General features: G+C 41.0%; 1 protein-coding gene across 1 annotated transcript; it reads right to left on the bottom strand.

Moving 5' to 3' along the window:
• Nucleotides 1-1,603: 1,603 nt before the first annotated feature.
• On the bottom strand, nt 1,604-9,341 carry LOC123016587 (vomeronasal type-2 receptor 26-like). The gene is made up of 6 exons (XM_044417101.1): nt 9,277-9,341; nt 5,824-6,490; nt 4,883-4,888; nt 4,460-4,759; nt 3,308-3,434; nt 1,604-2,505 (listed from the first exon to the last, which is right to left on the bottom strand). Exons 1-6 carry the CDS (start codon nt 9,339-9,341, stop codon nt 1,604-1,606), a joined length of 2,067 nt encoding a protein of 688 aa, XP_044273036.1.
• Nucleotides 9,342-20,326: the final 10,985 nt, after the last annotated feature.

Raw genomic sequence — 20,326 nt, 5'->3', positions numbered from 1 at the left:
AGTGTTGTTCACATGGTATGGCACTATTATAAAGGAATGCTCACTATTATAAAGGAATGCTACAGGACAAGCATGGTACACTGTCCACTTTCTTGTTGGCCACGGAAGAAAAATCCTATGATAGGTTTATCTCAATATGGTGTACTCTCCCATGCCAATGTCAAGATGGTCAAAGGTATGCTGGAATGAGTGGTCAATCACATGACTAGCACAAGGTCACCATCACTCCTCCAGCTGGTGGCTCAAGGGTGTCTAATTATTACTTATTCTGCAAATGAGTCAAGGGACTGTGGAGAAGACCAAGGAACTCCACCCCAAGTTCACATTCCTGGTCATGACAAGAGACCTAATTAATCTCTCATAGGAAAAGCTGTACTCACATTTGACTCTTTGGGGATGGGGAGAAGACCACAGTAAAACTATGACATTAATGGCTCCTCAAGAAAATTGAAGGTCATCTTATTTCTTCTTGGGAAATGGTCAGCATGGTGAGGTACCCCTTTGAAGGCAAGGCATTACTATGAAGGCATTGTGGGCCCACCCACCACCAGCTGTGGGTATCAAGTGACATCCTGGCTGGTGTTCAGGTCTAACAGTTCTTGGAGTTTCATGGCAATGGGTTTTGATGGCACAACCTGTTATTTGAAGATACCATTCTAGTTGAATGAAACTTTGGACTTAGTCCTCATATTGCACTTCCAGGGGATGGAAGTCCAACATACTTGCTCCATGTGGGCTTGATCAGGGATGTGACCTCGTTAGGGTACAACAGCATGTGTATTAGACCATGAAAGGGACTCCTGGGGAATGCTGGGCATTGAAAGGTGGGGGAGAGGGTTCCATCTAAACATGAATATGATTGCATCCTCAGTTTTGTACCCAGTCCTTATTATAATTAGGTGAATCTGACTAATTATTTTCTGAGTGATTTTGGAAAGTTTTTACCCATAATTCTGTTCCAATTTCAAAATGATGTTAGATGTGCATATTTGGGGGGAAATTACATACCCACACATTTATTTATTTATTTATTTATTTATTTATTTATTTATAGATAGATAGATAGATAGATAGCATGACTGCCTTAAAAGAACATTCACAATAACTATTGCAACACCAGGCAGGTACTACCAAGCAATTCTTGTGAAAATGTGAGGGTGTGTTCATGTATCAGGACACTGAAAGGACACGATAGCCAACTCTCAAACAAGGGTAAAAGTGTAGCATTTTCCCCACTGGTCTCACAATTCTAGTAGAATTTCAGCCCTGACTATATGGGCACATGAGGAAACCTGCAATGCACAGAACTCACAGCCAGTACCCTGCGTCATATTATTTTCTCAGATACTGAAGGAATTTCTGCACAGGATCTTCACAGAAACCTGCCAAGTATAGTGCTATTGAACTGTTAGGTGAGTCAGAAAATGGAAAATTTGTCCAAAGTGGGTTTCTTCATCACTGCAAATGTGGTGGCAATAAATGAAATAAATAGCAAGCAGATATACTTGGGCAGAGCAATCCTATGGCTGCCACACTATGCATAGAACAATTCAGCTTTTCCTGGACTGAGAACTATAGCGTAGGATATTGACAATTATTTTCTTTAGACTTTTCTTTTGATCAACTGTTCCTTGCTGTTCAGTTCAGGCCTCATCAAAATAATATAACATTTTGGAGAAAAGATACAAATCAGCAATCCAGCACAGGAGGTTAAGATGGAGAAGATCTCTACGGCTACCATGTATTTCCCCTTGGTGCTCAGGTAGGTTGGAACAAAAGATAACCAAACAGTGCAAAAGACCAACATGCTGAAAGTGATGAACTTGGCTTCATTGAAACTGTCCAGTAACTTCCTGGCAAAGAAAGCAACAGCCAAACTCACCTTTGCCAGCAAGCTCATGTAACCTAGGACACAGTAAAACAGAATTACAGAACCCTCATTACATTCCAGTAAGATTTCCTCCATCACTGAATTCATGTCAGCATGTGGGAATGGAGGGGAGGTTGCTAACCACACAATACAAATGCCTACTTGAATAAGGGAGCTAGAAAGAATGATGGAAGTGGCCAGTCTTTTCCCCACCCAGTTCCTCATCCTGGATCCTGGTCTGGTGGCCATGAAAGCCAGAACCACCGTGACAGTTTTGGCCAACACACAAGACACGGCCAATGAGAAGATGTTGCCAAAAACAGTTTGTCGAAGGAGACATGTCACCACCTGAGGTTTCCCGATGAACAGCAAAGTGCAAAGGAAGCAGAGCAGGAGGGAGGTTAGGAGAATGAATGTGAGATTTCGGTTGTTGGCAATGACAATGGGAGTGCTGTGGTGCTTCATAAAGGTTCCTATCACCAAGCCTGTGATCAAAGAAAGGAAAAGAGCACAAAAGACTAAAGTGATCCCCAAAGGTTCTTCGTAAGACATGAAGCTTATTTTCTTGTGAAGGCAAAAGTCCTTGTTTTTATTTGGATAGTACCCATCTCTGCATTTAGAGCAGTCAATCATATCTGAAGAGAAAAAGAAAATGCCTTAAGGCACATTGCATTAAGACTTTCTTCCACCGTGATGCCTTTTTTATTTTCAGGTGAGAGGACAGATTACATGCTGCTCCTGTGATTGTCCCTCATTGACCCTCTAGTTATAGAAGCTTGTTAATAGGTTTATACAAATGGGAGCAGATGCATTGCAGCTCCCTTGATTATATTTCAAAATTTGCCACAAGGATGCTGAAATTAGTGACCCTCAGAAAACCAAGAAAGTGTAACTGAACATGTTCCCTTCAAATTCTAAATATCAAATTTGAACTCCACAGAGATATTGGAACTCAGCTGGTTTTCTAAAAAGGTTTAACACAATAGGAACCACACCAGAACACTGAAGCACGTATAGGTGCTGTTCGGGCCCCTGGCAATTCAGTCCTTCCCTGAGGTCCCCAGTCCAACCCTTTCCTAGGTAAGACTCCATTTGTGGTCACCGTGCCTTCTCAGTGTCTCTAGTTGTGTTGTTCATTTTAATTTCTTAAAACTGTGGAATTCCTTCCAGCACCCACTTCAGTTCTACTGCTGCCAACTTGATTGCAGCAGCAAAGACACACCCATCCTCATCATCAGAAAGATAAGAGCTGAAAACTATAGCAAAAGCAACACTAGAAATAGAGGAAATTGATCTGCAGCAGGGCTTTAAAAGTAGGACCAAAGTCATCTAGGTAACAGGAAGAAGAAAGGGATCTGGAGGCTTGGTTTTCCCAGAAGGGACATTGCAGTTAATTTGCTACAACTACTGTAAATACCCCATCACCTTATTCCTTACCTTTCCATAGTGAAATCTTCCCTTCTGGACATGGGATGCAATCATAGCAGCAAAATGGCTGTCCCTCCTTTACTTTCTTGCTGGAACCCGGATGGCAACTCTCAGAACATATAGAAACAGGCTGTGCCTAACCAGATATGGAAGAGAGAGCAATAATTTCCAAGGTTTGGTCTTCTGATATGCCACAATTCCAAAATCAATTGCAGCTGCATCTAATCCATACCCAAAAGAAAATCTTAAACTATTGAGAATAGAGGCTTAAAATGATTGAACCATTTTCTGGGGCTTGTCCAAGGTTTACTCATTCCATAGATGATTCAGTGTATAAAACACAGTCACTTCTTAAAATACATTACATTTGGAAAAGGGCAATTTGTTACAAACACAGAAATAAAGCTGAATAGGGGGATGGGCAGAATAGTTGTGCTCAGTTTACAGTCTTCATGGATACAAACTCTAGTGATAGAGTTTATAATGTATAATGAGATTATAAATGATAATGATATTATCATATTATAAAGAGATAGAATTAATACTGAACAAGTACAGAAGAGAATAAAAGTTAATGGATCAGCTATATGAATCAAATGATCGATTTGTTTTTTTTAAGAGATGCACATATAAAGTAAATTCATATTGCTAGTCCTAGTCTTGCTGTACTTCAGAAGACACATTTTTCTGGCTTTGATACAAAACAAACTAGAAAATGTTTTCTTTTTCCTGAGAATGTCTTGTCTTTGTGTATTTTGCCAGTAATTCCCACTGAATGGCCATGTTTTACTAGGAAAGTAGATTGACTTAGAAGGTACAGAGGACAAATATGATCCTCCCACCATGCATCAGTCTTTGAATATTTTAGACAGCCATGTCAGATACATTTATATAAAAAGTGACTCCAGTAAAGGGTCACTTTTTTCATTACAGTGTGCCCAGGGGGAAGGCGGCTGGCTCACCATTGGGTTATACTGTATTACAGTTTTCCCAGTCTCCTTCCTGCCATCTTTGACACTTTTGCAATCCTGGGGAAGCAGCAAGTGTGCGTCTTTTCATCTTGGGTGTCAGTGACCCAACTCCAACATCAGACCTCTTGTGGAAATCTGAGGACTCATATACGGGATTTCTCCAAGCATTTTTCTAAATCGATGTTCCTACCTGGTTGAACCAGCTGTGCCAGGTGATGGCATCCTCTTTGATGATGAATGCTTGGTCTGCAGAAGCCTCAACATCCATCCTTCCAACTTTCACTCTATGGAAAGATTGGTTTGAGGAAATGATCCAGTTAATAACATCATATCCAGCTACTAACTCCCCATTCTGGTTCAAGGTAACCTTGTCCCCAGCACTGTTGTTAAATAAGAGACCTCTGAGAAAGTGATGGAGCTGGGTTGAAAAGCAAAAGACAGTGTCCCTAAACCACTCAATCATAACTTTGTTTTGTATAACAAGAGTAGACTATGCATTCCTAATGCATTACTTAGATCAGAGGAAGAATTATAAGGAAACTATGAGAGAGAGAGAGAGAGAGAGAGAGAGAGAGAGAGAGAGAATAATTTTGGGGCTAGCTAAAAAAATGACTGAGTACTCTAGAGCACTCTAGATGAAAGTAATGGAGAATTTGTAGCCATCCTGAAAGGAAGTAGAAAATCTAGCCCAATTTCACAGTAGATATGCCTAAAATTGCACAATCATATTTTCCATGCCATGTATGATATGCAGCTTGCAATCATGTTGGCCAGTCAAGTGGTAACACCCCAACACCCATCTGACTACAACAAAATATTAAGAGATGGAGAAGAGTTGAGTACAAATATCCTTAATGGCACTTCATGAATTAGCACTCAGCAAAGATGGGAGCTGTTCTCTGTCTCCAACAACATTGGGAGTGCTACGGGTTCGCCACCTGTAGCACCTGTATGTGATGTTATAAATTGTGCTTGCATGCAACTTCCTTTCCATGCTCCCACACTTTTTCTTGAATTTTCAGGCCCAAATCAGAATGCAGAAATGGAGCATCCATGATGACTAAAGGTGCCCAATATTTTCCTGTCACTTTATCAGTTTCAGAAGCATTTGAGCCGTACTACCCAAAAAATCTTGTGAGTTGAGCTGTTGCATAAGCAGGAGAATTTAGGATTTGATGGTGAAAGCTGTGAATTGCCCTAAAATCTAAAACAACACAGACATGCTGAAGTATTATGTATTTTTCTGATGCCTGAAACAATTTATAAATGGTGTACCCATTTTTTAATTAAGAGATGTTAGCTATCTGAATAAATAAATGCATTTTATTTGATTAAATGCAACAGCTGCTATAAATGCAACATGTTATTTATTGTGATAGACAAAAGAAGGAAGATGAAAACTCCATCGGAGGAAGGGTTTGGAAAACCACTCTCCCGCATGAGATGGTCTTGATAGCCAAAATGTTGTGCTAATGATTTGGAGTCCCATACCTTCCATGAGTGCTTCAAATAGCCATCATGTATTATTATATTACATGTGAGTGTAGATGTGGCCATGGCATGCAAAGCATGGGCCACTGCATGGACAGCATTGTAGATGCTATAGCCGTGGCCAGTCATTTTTGTTTCGAAGAAAGGACCAGGGAGGTTTTCCAGTGTCTGCACTCCAGAGCAAGTCAGTCCATCCACCTCATCTGTAGCTGCATTTTGGAATGCACAGTTGAAGGCCTGTTTCCATACATCTCTAATGAAACCATCTCCTCTTGCAGTGGATGGATTTCTGCTTTCAACGAAGTGGTGAAACTTTGGTAGCTCATTTAAATGACGAGTAAATGCCAGAGCACCGTGGAATAAGTTTAAATCCCAATTCCTCTGTAAAAGATATATACTGAGCTCTACTAATGCAGTAATAATCCACACCATACCTTTTGGTTTCTTCGTCACATGTACTTGTTCTGGAATATAGGACAACCAAATGAACATAGAAATGGAATAAGATGCTCCATAGGTCACCAAGACATTGGCTTTGCTGCCCATAATTTGATCATATATTTCCGCCCCCTTTTGTATCATGTCTGTAGCTTCAGAGAAATAACTGAATTTGGGACTTCTTGCTATGAAGGCGAAACAGATGCCCTTATTGGAAAATACTGGCAGTGCAGTTTGCAGAAATCTTTCTCCATTGCCATCATCCACCATTAAGATTCCAACCCAGGTCCAGCTGAAATGCAGAAGCAAAGAGAGAATCCCCATATACTGAAGGCTTTCCTGAGGAGCCATCTGGAAGAAGGATAAACCTGGTGCTTTATCAGTCATCACTGGAGCAGGGCCATAAATGAGCTACATTGGGGAGATAAGAAAATCAGTAACAGTATTGCACTTACTAGAGCCTGTGATTTTCCCCATACTTCCTGTGGTATCTGAATTAGCCATGGCCAAGAAAGAAGTGCACTGGAACACCTTGTATTTACATTTCCACTCTTTAACTGCTTTACTAACTAACTTGCAGTAGTCCAGAACAAGTTACTTGTGCTTAGATAGGAACGTGAAGGGATACTTGTGTTTCCTCCCAAGCTACATTACTTTCAATAGTAACTTCATGTAGTTAAGTTAGTTGAGATCCAACTGCATATCTTTATGGAGGTGCACGTAGAACTGGATTGACAAAATGATACCCAGTGATTAACTGTGGTCTAATATACACCTAAAAGGAAACATATAGCTCACCTGCGGTATTTTATAAATGTCCAGGAGAGTTGCTATATGAAGGGAGGTTTCAGAGTCCAATCCCCCAATAACTGCCATCAGGTTATTCTGGACACCACACTTGTAGTTAGGGACAAAGCTCTCCAGTGTTGATATGAGTTGCATTGTAGCATGATAAGCCCACTTTGCAGTGTAATAGCTGTCATAAATGTGGAAGCCCAGGGTGAGATTGGGTAACAGCTGAGGATTTTCATTGACTTCCTTGACTGCAAATACCAAGGCCAAAATGTGCTGGTAATTCTTCGTCATAATGCTAGAATGGAAGTTATATTCTGCATCAGAAAGTTATTCCACATTTCCTAAAATTGTAACTGCTGTGTTCAACCTCTTCCTCAATATTCTAATGCATTACTGTACTGATAATACTCTGTTTCATCATTAGCCTGATGTTCTACTACACTTGGATGAAACAAGAAAACAAAACTAAAAACTGAACTTTCCAAGAAAATGGAAAACAATGACACTAGTTATGCTAAAACACGAACAAGAAAGGATCCCTAGAAACATCTATTTCTAGCATGGTACAGAATATTTCTCCTACAATACTTTGACCATTCTGAATGACATCGATGGAAAAGGTCATATTTTTTAAAAGAAATTCAAGTAGACCCCAATTTCAGAGATACTCTCATGGGTTGGTTCAGATTGTGCTCACCTGACTTAAAAGGTTGCCAAGGACTGTGGTGAGTGTTCCCAATTCAATTCTAGAATCTTGTAACATCCTTGGCTTCTCACAACTAATGCCAAGGAAAGCATTACCTGAGATAGGGAACTCCTCTCATTCATCTCTTTCAGACTGGAAAGCTCAAGCAGCCTTGGAGGCTGCAGAACAAGTGAGAGATGGTGTAACAGGGATAAAACACACAGACATATTCTCACCTCCTCTTGCATCAATGAGGAAAGGGACGGAACATGAATCAAACATGATTTAAACAAACACCCTGACAATGAAGCAAAAAAATGCGAGCCTTCACCGTGAAATGAGGAAATGTTCATGAAATTGAAGGAAAAATGCAGGCACAGAATCAGCTCCAACTTCTCACTGGAATCCTTTACAACATCGCTCTTTTCAAGTTGCATTGTGGCATGTGGAATTGAACCCTGATTGCCATCACAGTTCATGCAGATGTAACTTGAAGTGGCAGTACACCCAAACCCCAGGAGCTCTTAGGGAAAAAGACGAAGATGCTTGGACAGAGCTTCTGACAATGGGGAGCCCTGTACGCAAAGATCTTAGAGGCTTTCTCCTTCTAATGCATAATTGTCCAGCCAGTTACTCTGCCACTGTGTTTTGACATTTGAGCAAATATCTAGATAATCATTCATGCTACATGGGAATGTACTAAATGAAGTGAGAAGCAGAAGGAAGGAACTGAACAGGGTCAAGGATGCTGAGGCATCGTATTCATAGAGGAATGTAGAAAAACAGAAACTGAAGGAGGAAAGCAATTGTTCTGCCATCAAAACAAGAATGTTAATTACAGCAATAAAATAAGTGAAAAGAAAATGTAAAATGAAGTAAAATAACTGATAATTTGAAATTCTATACTCACTTACATGTGATTAATCCAGACTGTACTCATTAGGGACTATTGATGAAAGCCAAATAAAGATTGTACTATGGTATACTATGTAGCCACGGCTTATTTGAGTTCTCATGCTAATGTTAGTACATGCAGTCCCAATTTGGATAGGGGCCACTGAACACTAAGAGGGTAGTGCTACATGATCCATCACTACTGGGTCATTTCCCTTGGAATTGCTCTGATGATGGCTGGTGCAGGAGAGAGAGAGAGAGAGAGAGAGAACTAGCAAGGCAGCCATTTTCCCCTGTTCAGTATCCCATGAAAAACACATGTAAGAAGTTTGGGTACAAGGACAGAGGTGAGTGTTTTAATCCTTCCTACAAGAAACAGTGCTCCTAAACTGGCAGTGAAAATGCATGATTGGTTCTGAAGATGCATATAGAAATTTCCAGTGTAAAACACTAAAATCAATCAAGAATGGAAATCAAGAACTAAATTTTCCACTCCTGTCAGTAAGAAGAGTGCTTTCCTTCCATATCAACAGAGGTGAAATCTAGCATATTTTCATAAAGCATCAGTTTAGAATATTTTTCCCCTTGGAACTTCTTTAATCCTGTCACTTTTCTGTCACTTTTCAAAACTAGCTGTGTTGTAGGTCTAGGAATGATGTCTCTGGAAAAACAAATGATGAGAAAAGCAGAAACGAACTCCTTACGCAAGGTCCCCAAACACTGGTGGCACAGGTTCTTCATTGAATTCTATAGGACTGACGACAATCATCGTTTGAGAAACAATCGCACCAATGACCAGGTTTCCAAAATGATAGTATTTATGAAGTGGGGGCTGTGGATCATGGACACTGCATTTGACTTTTTGAGCTTTGCCTTCCACAAGCGGAAGGAGTATCAGAAACACAACCTTCATGCCCAACATCCTAACAACCAACACAAATCATCCTTCTAAAATCAAATTCTCCAAATTCCATACACAGCACCAGCTCTTACATGCACTGGATGCATTTAATACCAAGCACTATTCTTTATGCTGCTGGTCACTGAAACTCCACTGGGGCTTTTGAGAAGTTGCAGAATTAATTATGGACTTTGGGATAATTAAAGGGAAGAAAACCATCAGTTCATACATAGAAATTCTCAGCTGAATAGCTAAATAAAACTTGTTTGTTATATCAGAACAGATGGTTCCACAGACATTTGGTTGAACCTCACAAAACAATGTATCTTGGAATATCTTGTCCCAAGAAATGGATGCCAGAAGTTGTTTGCAGGATCCCACTTCCACTGCTCATGGAAGGACTTTCTGCAAGAGATTTAAGGAACCCCTTCTCTTTTTCCCTTTCCCCCTGCACTGCAGGTTACCAAATTCCATAGGAAGAGCTGACATATTGTGTAACATTTCTTGGGGTAAAAATAGCTTCTCTGGCAATGACAGTGCAAGGAAGTCATCTCCCCCAGTTCAAAAGCAAACATCTGAATTTGGATACAGCAAAAGAATTATAAGCCCATAGATCTGAAATACAGAAGAAACAATCATGTATGGTGATCTGACAGGGAAACTGTGAGGAGCTTAAAGATGTTTCTCTGCCCTGCCCCAACACAAGAAATTAGAGGCCTTCTTGCAGAATGTCCTCCAGATGTCCTACATTTTTCTTGTCACTTTCCCACCCCTACCCTTTTACCCTGCCCAAGATAAAGGGGGAAAAGAAAAAAAAAGAAAGGAAAAGAAAGAAAAGCAGAGTATGGAATAATAGTTTCTGGCCTGAGAGTGTATTTAAACTGTTTATTCCATACATAAAGATACAACACTTGCTTGAACAAAACTTATGTTGAATTTGCACACAGTTATGCAAGGACCATCAAAAGGAAATTTTATATAGTTGCAGATCAAGCTTCCTGCTTACAGGAAATGATTGTGTTCCACATAGCACAATTTTCACTCTGAGTATGCCTTCATCAGCTTCTAATGCACACACAGAGCCTACATTCAATTCTATAAAGACAAAAGCAGAACTGCTGGTTTAGGCCCAGACTGAAGGCAAGTTCCTGTTGGTTCAGACCTCCACACTGTCACAAAGTGAAAGCTGCTCTAAAGCTACTGTAAGTGAAGGCTAATCAGTAAAGCTACTGTGCTATGTCATGCATTGTGCTAGCATATAATCGACATCCTGTGCCCATATGTTTCCTTGAACTTCCGAGAAAGGAAATAGAGAGATATCTATCATGAGAGGAGATTCATGCCCTTACTTTCTGGAGGCCTGGAGATCTCCCTCTCTGCAGCAGAGCTGGATGGCCACCAAACTGTGGTATGACAGAGGAAGAGGGAAGCATGCTGAGGTACCACCAGGATATTTCATATCTTGCTGCCATTGACATCGACCCTTTGATGCCCAATAGTCTCTTCTCTGAGGTCACTTGTACCACATTGGAGAAACTGCTGGACTGGTTCTTTTAGTTGCAGCTATAAGGTGGGGAAAGGGATCTGGGTACCAATCCCCAGCTCTGATGCCCAATTCTGGCCTTGAACGAGGAAGATGGACAATCCCATGCCCCCCTGGAAGCTGCCTAGCAGCAGAGTTGCTCTGTTAGTTGTCTAATTGCCCTGTTAGCTACAGGAAAAAGAAGCTAAAATAGACTGGTATCCTGACCCCCACCCAGTCCCAGAGAACTTTCTAGCCCCCAGGGCAAAAGACCTTCTAAACTGCCGTGCTCAAAGGACAGGGATGCAGTAACTATGGCTCAGCCTTATTTACAATTTACTCCTGGCCTGGAGGGCCCATACTTTTTATCAGGAAGGGAGAATGGATTCTGGAAAGTTTGCCTTTCTTTGAATGACTCCTTGGCAGTAAAGGTTATGACCTCTCTGCAGCAATGAGGTAAGCATGAGCAAAGCATTTCCTTCCTTTTTAATATTTATCCACACAGAAAGTAAACTGGCATGAACAGGATGGGAGAGTCATTGTGTGCCATCACTGTTGGTATGTGGAAATCATGGCCTTCTCTTGCTCCCCCTTCTTTTTACTGTGGGTGGACTGAAAGCCACCTCCCCATAACTTTCCCCTACAGTCTAGACACACGCCTCCACCCACATCTGCATCCAAAATCCTAAATGCTCCCCAGAGGGTATCTGGCAGTTGAGAGGTAATGCCTGTTCTACTTTGTGTATGTGTTTGTGTATGTGTTCTTCATACTTTAGAACAGGGGTCCTCAAACTTTTCTACCAGGAGGCCAGTTGAAAGGTGCTGGTGCTGAGCGCAGGCTGGAAAGGTGGTGCCAGTGGGGCGCAAGGGCTGGCATGGGGATGGGGTGTGTGGGCACACATGCTGAGGTGGGGGCAGGGCACACAGAGAGGGAAGGGGAGGGGAGGCAGGGGCAGGCATGTGGTGCAAGGCAGGCACTTGAGGCAGCAGCTTGCTCACTTGGAGATTGTTTTCTCTGAGTGAGTAAACCACTGCCTCCCTGCATGTGGGGCAAGGTGGGCGGCAGCATGGGCATGCGTGGGTGTGCACGCGCATGCAGCAGGTCCAAATGGGCATGGCGGACTGGATAAATGGGCATAGCAGGCCAGATCTGGCCCCCGGGCCGTAGTTTGAGGACCCACGCTTTAGAAGGAACAGGGAGTTTATTTTTCTGAACAAGGTGCTGGATGCCAAGGAGCCTACTGTAATCTGAGAACTGCTGGCTCTGTAGCCTTTGCGGAATTCTCTGCCTTGATGCAATAGAAGGTCACTCTGCACATGCTTAGGAACACTCTTGTCATAATGCACTAAAAAAGGGCCCACTGATGGGCATGAGAGATGATGGATTTCCCTGTGACTGGGTTTAACTTTTAGGTTTGGAAAGAGAGGAAGTGAAACTAGATTTTGAAAGAGGACAGGATGGTCATGCTGGGCAAGAGGGAAAGAAAGAGAAAGAGTACTGAAATATGAAGCAGTGGTGTGAGGAAAGAAGAGGGAGGAAGAATGGCCAGTTTTTAAACAGGAGTGTGAAACAGAGAAGACCAGTGAGTGCTCCCTGGTGTGTGTGTGTAAAGGCAGGGGAGGAGCACAACCTGGAGGAAACAGGAAGTTGCTTCTGATCACCTTTCCTTTCCATCCATAGGACAACCCTGTTCTTAGGTAACTGACATGCAAAAAACAGGTCTTTGAGACCATAGAACTACCTTTGCTTGGCATCTTCTTCATTTTGGGGTGCTTAGGTTCTTAAAAACCTAATGGAGGAACAACTAGGCTTTCTGCATTATTTACATAAAAGAGAGAAAAGGCTAAGAGCAAAAGAGGAAAAAGCTTCTGAGTGGTACACTGCTTTCAAAATTTCTCAAGGCATCCAAAAATGTGGTCAGTTTCCCACCACAGACATTAAGCCCTCTCAAATCATCATTGGATGGGCTCTGTCATCTCATTATCTTCTTTAAACTCTGAGTCATCCATGCTTTGTGATTATAAAGTTTGCATCTCTACCAGCTGGGCTTCCTGAACATTATGTGCTCCTTTCCTGCATCCTATCCAATTTCCAGCTGCTGCCCCAACACCTGCTAAGATGCCCCCTCCAGCTGCTGATGCAATGGCAAAAGGAGCCCCAGTGCCTAACACAGCCATTTCAGCAGTCACAAGGCCAGCTGCCACACCAGCTCCAATTCCAGTCCCTGCTAGCCCTAGAGCTGCTGTGCCCACCACAGCTGTTGCAATACCCTTGTATAATTTGTAACGATGGCCATACTCTTCCAGAAAGTTCTCAATATCATCATGCAAATAAGAATTAAGGAGTTTTTCCCATTTTGTCCAGTTGGAAGTGTCACTTACATGAAGTGAGTAGCTCATTTTGCCTCTCATGAAGATGGCGTGCCATAACAGAGGGTTTGACATTAAGACATTAAGGCTTTTAAATGGAGGACGTGTGGTGAGCTCCTGAAATGAAGAGGAGAGTGATCATAGCACAGCAGAACTGGCTGAGGGCAAGAAGACCCAGGACAAAGGCATTTCTGAATTGACCATCTCGCTTTGAATGCAAATCAAATCCTGCCAAGTCCCCTACCTCACATAATATGGCCCTACAGCATCTCATTCAAATTCCTCTCCTGGACTATCAGTATGTCTCTGAGAGCCACTGTCTCAGAAGATGCCTCCTGCCCTACCTGTTCCTTGATGAATTCTTGAAGTTCTTTCTTCATGTCATCCTTCATCTTCCACATGGTGCAGGAAATTGCCATCTGTAGAAAGGAAAAGAAAAAAATGTGATCTTCATTTTCTCATTTGAGCCTTCCAAGTTTGTTGCTGAAAGAGGCAAAGATGGAGGAAGTCGATGTAGTAATCATGGAACCATAGACGGTGACTGAGACACAGAGCTCCCTTGCTTTTGCTGTCACCTCCCCCCTCCATGAATTTGCAGACAGATCTTCCTGGCAGTGGCAGATGGGTCAGCTAACCTCTTTGCCCTCCACAGGAGATACACTTTTGATAACAGACATCCTCAATAGCACTTGTTGGTGATAGTGATGTCAATATGCCTTCTTGTTCCAGGATGGAATTCTGGATGGTTTACAAAAAGTTTCTGGGACCATTTCCCATTCAGGCACTAAGCACACCCACACAAACTTAATGTTCAGCCAGTTTAATGCATCATCTGTCTTTAGAAAATTCCCTACTGTAGGGAGAAGTCAGGACAGCTGAAGAATCACTTCTGCTTACCACACACAGGTAAGCAGAAGAATCGCCATGAACAGACAAACCTAGTGTCCACCTCCAGTAGGGTGGTTGAAATTGTCACTCATTCATTGGAAGGGTAGAAGGCAGGTACAGAATAAGGAGGTGATTACTTTTCTGGCTGAGGAGAAGCCAGATTCACATTTCTTCATGAAAACTGAGAATTTCTAAGAAGAAAAAGGGATTAGACTCTGATTGCATGATTTAGTACCAGTTTTGTTCCCACTTATAGCACATTTTTTTCTGAATGCTGTTTACACATATGCATGTATTCTGTAAAACATGTGTTTGAAAAGGCAGTGAGCTTTTATTTTATTTCTTTTCATTCATTCATCTATTTATAATTTTTATTTAACCTTCCTAAAATTCAGGATGAATGTCATGAAATTCATGTACTGAATTTCAGACTGGAAACATGAGAAATGGAGGAAACCAAAACCGACACGTTTCTCAATGCCTACACTGGACTAGAACCAGGTGGAAGGTGCGGGGAGGATAAGTTTTGCTGGATATTAGGATGATATTAGGTTGATCTTCCGGACCATAAGACATTTTCAACAGTGATAGTCTTTGGGATGCGATAGTCTCTCATTTACAAGTGGTATGTAGCAAAGCTGGACTGAGAGGATGTGACTGCATTCTGGATTGCAGAGCCAGCACTGAGCAGGAGGTTGGGCAAGATCATGAGATCCCTTTGAAGACTCTCACCCTATGTTTATTTTCTCCCCAATTCAGAACATTGCACAATTGGATCCCATTGAATAATATAACAAGAATACTAACATTACTTTGTGAGCTCCAAGACTTACAAAAATTTGGGAGCAGTAGCATGAAACTCCAACCCCAACCCTGACCCTGAGGATTTAGTTTCAACTTATCTCTCACCAAAATTCTTTCAGACCTGCAGAAGTTGCCACTTGCTTTCAGAACAGAAAATTATATTTTCCTTCTCTTTTCTTGATCTCAGAATATAGCTAGCTTTGTCACTTTGTATAAGATCAGAGGCTCTGTGTCTTACAAGGACTGTAATTTAAAAGGTTTAATTTTCCTTGCTTAGTCCATGTTTATAAGAACATCTGATATCTCCCACCTTTATCTTATTTGCAAATTGTTTCCCTGTGAGGAACAGTCCTTTCTGGTCTTTTTTATATGGCATCCAGGTGATCTGGATACATAATTAATGTAATCCTTCATGTGTTTCTTGGAAGAAGAAAGTTTTTTTCCATGTCTGAAAAAAAATACCATCATATAATTCAGGAATACTTACAGACAGTACACATAGAAGAAGAGAAATACAGTGTGCCTGAAAATCTTCATGGTTCAGATTTCACTGTTTCATGAAATAACTATGGTCAGAAATATTAATTATTAACATTATATCAGAGCTTTTTGCTTTTTTTGTGGTTGGAATTCTGTTTCTGACCTTGGAACTGGGAATCCAATGTATCCGGTGGACCCCCAGTTGCTTTTCAGGGGCCCTCGGTTTGCTCTCTTCATTACAAAGTGAACTGGAAATCCAAACAAAAGATGGCTGGAGAGTTTTGAGGTATCAGGTGCCATATTACTTCAGTTCTGAAGGATCCTGGTCCTACTTATAGTCATTTGAGTCATTTGAGACATTCTGCTGCATAAATGAGGTTTATGAGCATGTGTTGGATGGTCATGTACAGGGGTTGGCAACCTTTAACACTCAAAGAACCATTTGGACCTGTTTCCCACACAAAAGAAAACACCGGGAGCCGCAAAACCCTTTTGACATCTAAAATGAAGATAACACTGTATATATTGTTTTTTACCTTAATGCTATGTATATCTTCATTATGATTTAGCTGCAGCTCTTGTTCAGTCAGTGAAAACTGTTATTTTAAATCTTACATTATAAACTAGTAGGACTCCTTTCATATATTTTAAATAGGAGAACAGCTTCCTGAAGAGTCAAAGTCAGTGCTAAAGGGCTGCATGCATTAAACAGCAAACCCCATAAGTTTGTCAGCAGTAAAAGCAAATGAATATACCCAAGTACCATTAAACGTTTGGTTTTCTTCAGAAACTTTTCTTCGATTTATCCATGGTTGGCCTATGGGGGCGGGGGGGGGGGTGGGAAGCTCAGTAAATCGGCACAGGTACAAAGTTCCGCAGATCAGCGGCTGTGCTGGAGATATAGGTGCATTTAGTGAGTGATTAGCAGATAAACAGTCAAGTGCTGTGAATTGTGACAGGTCCCAAGTGCAGCTTTTACCATTCCGATGAAGGAGATTACATTGGGACAAAGAGAATCCTTTCAGCAGTTTCGTGTAACATGAGAGCCTGCAGGAAGCTTGTTTAGCAGAGGAATGTAGCGATTTACTTAACTAGCTGATTTACTTAACTTGCTAGCACTGCATTCTTGAGTGGAGCTCTGAGAAGATCAGCAGCTGTGCCAGCGCATGTTTTGAGTGACGGAGCTGCAGCAGAGGAGTTCAATAGCCACGTGTGGCTCCAGAGCTGCAGGTTGCCGATCCCTGTTCATGTGGGTTTCTAGGTGGAATCTCTGGACATAAAAATTCTGTAATATCTTATGAATAAGCTCCAACTAGAATGAACAAGTGAGCTCACTAAATATTTGCTATTTTATCCATTTGAAAATTGAAAGGAGCAGCCAGATTGCTGTTCAATTAGGAAAAACCTTTGAAGAAGAGAGACATCAATTCAATAGAGTTTTTCAAGTGGACTTGAAAGGAAACCCTGGCAGTCATCTAAAGGTCTATTTAAGGAACTTAAATTATCATGATCATTATTAGCATTATTCTCATTCTAATACTATTAATAATTATTATATTGTATTCTATAATTAATAATATTAATCATCATTATCATATCATCAATGATGATGATGATGATGATGTGGAGGAGGAGGAGGAGGAGGATATCCCTCCCAGTTAAAAGACAGTGACAGAGATTCTAATGCCAGAGCATTTATGTCAGTTGGTTTAAGTAGTATCTTACTGTAAGTCTTCAACTTTCTGCTTCTGGTCCTGCTTATACTATTTATTTTGTGGTTTGTAATTTTCATTAACTACCCAGACAGTTTCAGCTGTTGGGTAGTATAGAAACAAAATGAATGAAACAGACAACAAAGTAGATGAGGATATTAAGACATGCAGCCATCTAGAGAATCATCCTGTGGAAATGATCATGGAAGGGAGTACTTGCCTCTAATGGAGCCCTTAGATGATTTCATCATTATCATACCAGGATGGGGCAGAATAAAACAGCGGGTGCTGTTTCTTCTGAGAGCTTTCTGGGCTTGTGAGTGCTTGGTAGACTGACAATCCAGCTTCTGCATCCAAGAATAAAAAGGAGACAAAGAGAACTAGATTTTACCAACTGAGAACACCAAAAGCTTTCTACAATGTTTCTCTAAATTTATCTGTCATCTTTAAATTCAAAACAATGTTTCCACTACTCCTTTTACCTGAGTCAACAAATGAATATATGTTTCTCTCCCTTGGAATCCATATATTGGTGGAGTGATCCGATCACGTAATAAGACATCTAGACGCTGTAATGCACAGAAAAAAACAAGAACTTAAAGAGATCTTTGCAGAATCAGAAGGACCAAATATCCATTCAATTAACAACAAGCCTTTGGGTTTCATATAAGCTTTTAAGCTTTTTCCATGTTCACCCTAGCTCCAAAATGCCAACTAATTACAACTAAGATACAAAACATGACATGTGTGTTGCTTAACTAATATGCATGTGGTATGATTTCCCATGCAGTGACTAGTTCCAAAGTTGCCACTGCATTAGACATGAATTCAATAAAGTGGAGGACTTAAGTTTTAGATTTGCCCATTGACTGGAACAGGCAGATGAGCTGCATTCACACATCAGAAAGATTGACTAGAGAAAATGAAGAGTAAAGAAATGATACGAACAACAGTGGGCCAGGGTAAAGTAAATTGGTATAATATACTTCTATTAGATTACTGGACTAAAATTGGTTGAAGGGAAATGGTAAATCCAGAGGGTATACTAAATTTGAAGATATAATTTTCTGGAAAGGAAAAACAAGATAATATGTGGATTAGAGGAATTAAAAGTAAAATTTTACTATTTTTAGTAAAGTAGAATTTTACTATTCTAGTAAAATATTACTAGAAGAGGATTCATAAGATTTTTATATTTTATATTGATATGATTTTATATTGATGTGATTTTTTAAATATTTACTCTATCCCACACTCCTTTGTACAACACTTACAGGACCATAAGATTAAACCTGTAATTTTCAACTTGTCATGAAGTGTACAGAAGTATGTGTGTATATATAGGTGTGTGAGTCTAAAAGACTACCACAGCTAGTCCTCAGGAATTTGTCAGCAAGGAATAAAGAACTCAGCAGTGGACATTTCTGCTGCTGTTCCTCTCCTAACCTTCTCAGGTAGAATAGATTACTTTTCCTAAACTGCATTCCTGCTGTTCTTTCCCCATTCATCTTCATAGATTGTTCCTCTAAACTCTTTCCATGTTCACTGGAGACCCAAAATGGCTGTGTCCATATCCACACTCCCTTAGTAGAACATCCATGTCCTGGCGCCCATTCAAATCCTTCCAGCAACTCATCTTCCAGGCCAATCCACGATTCATCATCAGCTAGCTGACAGCAAGAAAGATATGCAAGAAGGACTTTGAGCACCAGGATGGTGAGACTTTGCAATAGGAGTCTCAAAGGAAAGAGATTCAGGAGATTTTAGGAGCCTGCAAGCTTGACACAATAGATACCTGTTGAGTGAGTGGTGCTATGGAGAAAATAGCATGCCATCATTGCTTCAGGACTTTCCCCTTTCTTAGTTGTTAAATACGTTTCTTAACAGAATGGGCATGTTCTTTCTTTATCACAGGAGTTCATTTATTTACTTTATTTCACTTGCAATCAAACACAGGATAGTGACATGGGCAAAAGGCTTTGCGTTAGGGAGGGGGTTAGGATTCCAACTTTATTCTTTATTTCTTTATTTATAATTTTTGTATCCTGCCCTGTACATAAAAGTTTCAGGACAGTTCAATCACAAAGACACAGCATCACATCTATAATAAAAGCCTGATTAAAATAAGAATTAGGTCTTGTAATAATGGGAAAATAAAAATGTTTTGGCCTGATGCTGAAAAGAATATAGTGTCCTCTCTGCGGAGCATTTTCCACAACTTTTCTTGAATCTGTCCCTCCATGCATCCACAGGTTTCCTCTTGGGCTTGGCCCTGTCTTCCAAAGAATGCTGAGCAAGGAGGAAGTCTTCAAACACTCATGGAAGAGAGATGCTGCTTGCACTGTGGTGATGAGACTGCATCCCTAGTGGGTGTCCTGCTACTGAGTGCCTGCCAGGATAGCACTCCCCCCACACACACACACAATGCTGTGCAAACAGTGTTCCTCTTGCATGCCAGCTACAGTTGCTCTTTTGGGCTGCTGCTGCTAATGCCAAAGAAGGTTGCTGACTGCTCAACCAGAACTTGGTGGGGGTATAGGGCATGGGTTTGCCAGTCACCATTCGCATTGGCTAACCTTCCCAGCTCACTGATGTCAGTGGCAAACTTCTGGCAAGCATCCCATGAATCCAGATGTGCTCTCCAGGAACTCTCACTCTGGGCAACCAAGACAAGAGAATCAAATGAATTCTCCACCCAAGACAGATTCCTTGCACATCCCCTTTACATCATGAATGAAATTGGTAAAATAAAGGCCTTGTCCAATGCAGTGTTTAGATATATAATATAGGGTTACAGTTAAGGTTTCATGAAGAAATTATACTAAGGGAAAATTATGCTTCCCGGAGTACTAACAAGGAACATCTGTCTAAGCCGTATGATCAGGTGGACAATGAAGTACTCTCAAGACATACTGGACTATAGTTCCTATCACTATCAGCTGAGCTGGAGTTCTGAAGATATGTAGTCATTCTACATATATATGTAGAAGATATGAAGATATGTAGAAACGCTTTTCTTTCATAGAATAGTAGAGCTGGAAGGGATCAGAATACCACTGGATCTAACCGGCAGCATG

Source organism: Varanus komodoensis, unplaced genomic scaffold, assembly GCF_004798865.1.
Source record: "Varanus komodoensis strain SLA01 unplaced genomic scaffold, ASM479886v1 scaffold86, whole genome shotgun sequence".
NCBI lineage: Eukaryota > Metazoa > Chordata > Lepidosauria > Squamata > Varanidae > Varanus > Varanus komodoensis.
This window is presented reverse-complemented; position numbering and strand designations above follow the sequence as displayed.

Excerpts from the sequence above, each read along its gene's own strand:
- LOC123016587 (XM_044417101.1), bottom strand. The coding sequence starts at position 9,341 with ATGATTGTCGTCAGTCCTATAGAATTCAATGAAGAACCTGTGCCACCA. Across the intron at positions 6,491-9,276 it reads CCAGTGTTTGGGGACCTTGC|CTGGACCTGGGTTGGAATCT; the intron begins GTAAGGAGTTCG and ends TCTGCATTTCAG. Across the intron at positions 2,506-3,307 it reads GAAGATTTCACTATGGAAAG|ATATGATTGACTGCTCTAAA; the intron begins GTAAGGAATAAG and ends TTTTCTCTTCAG.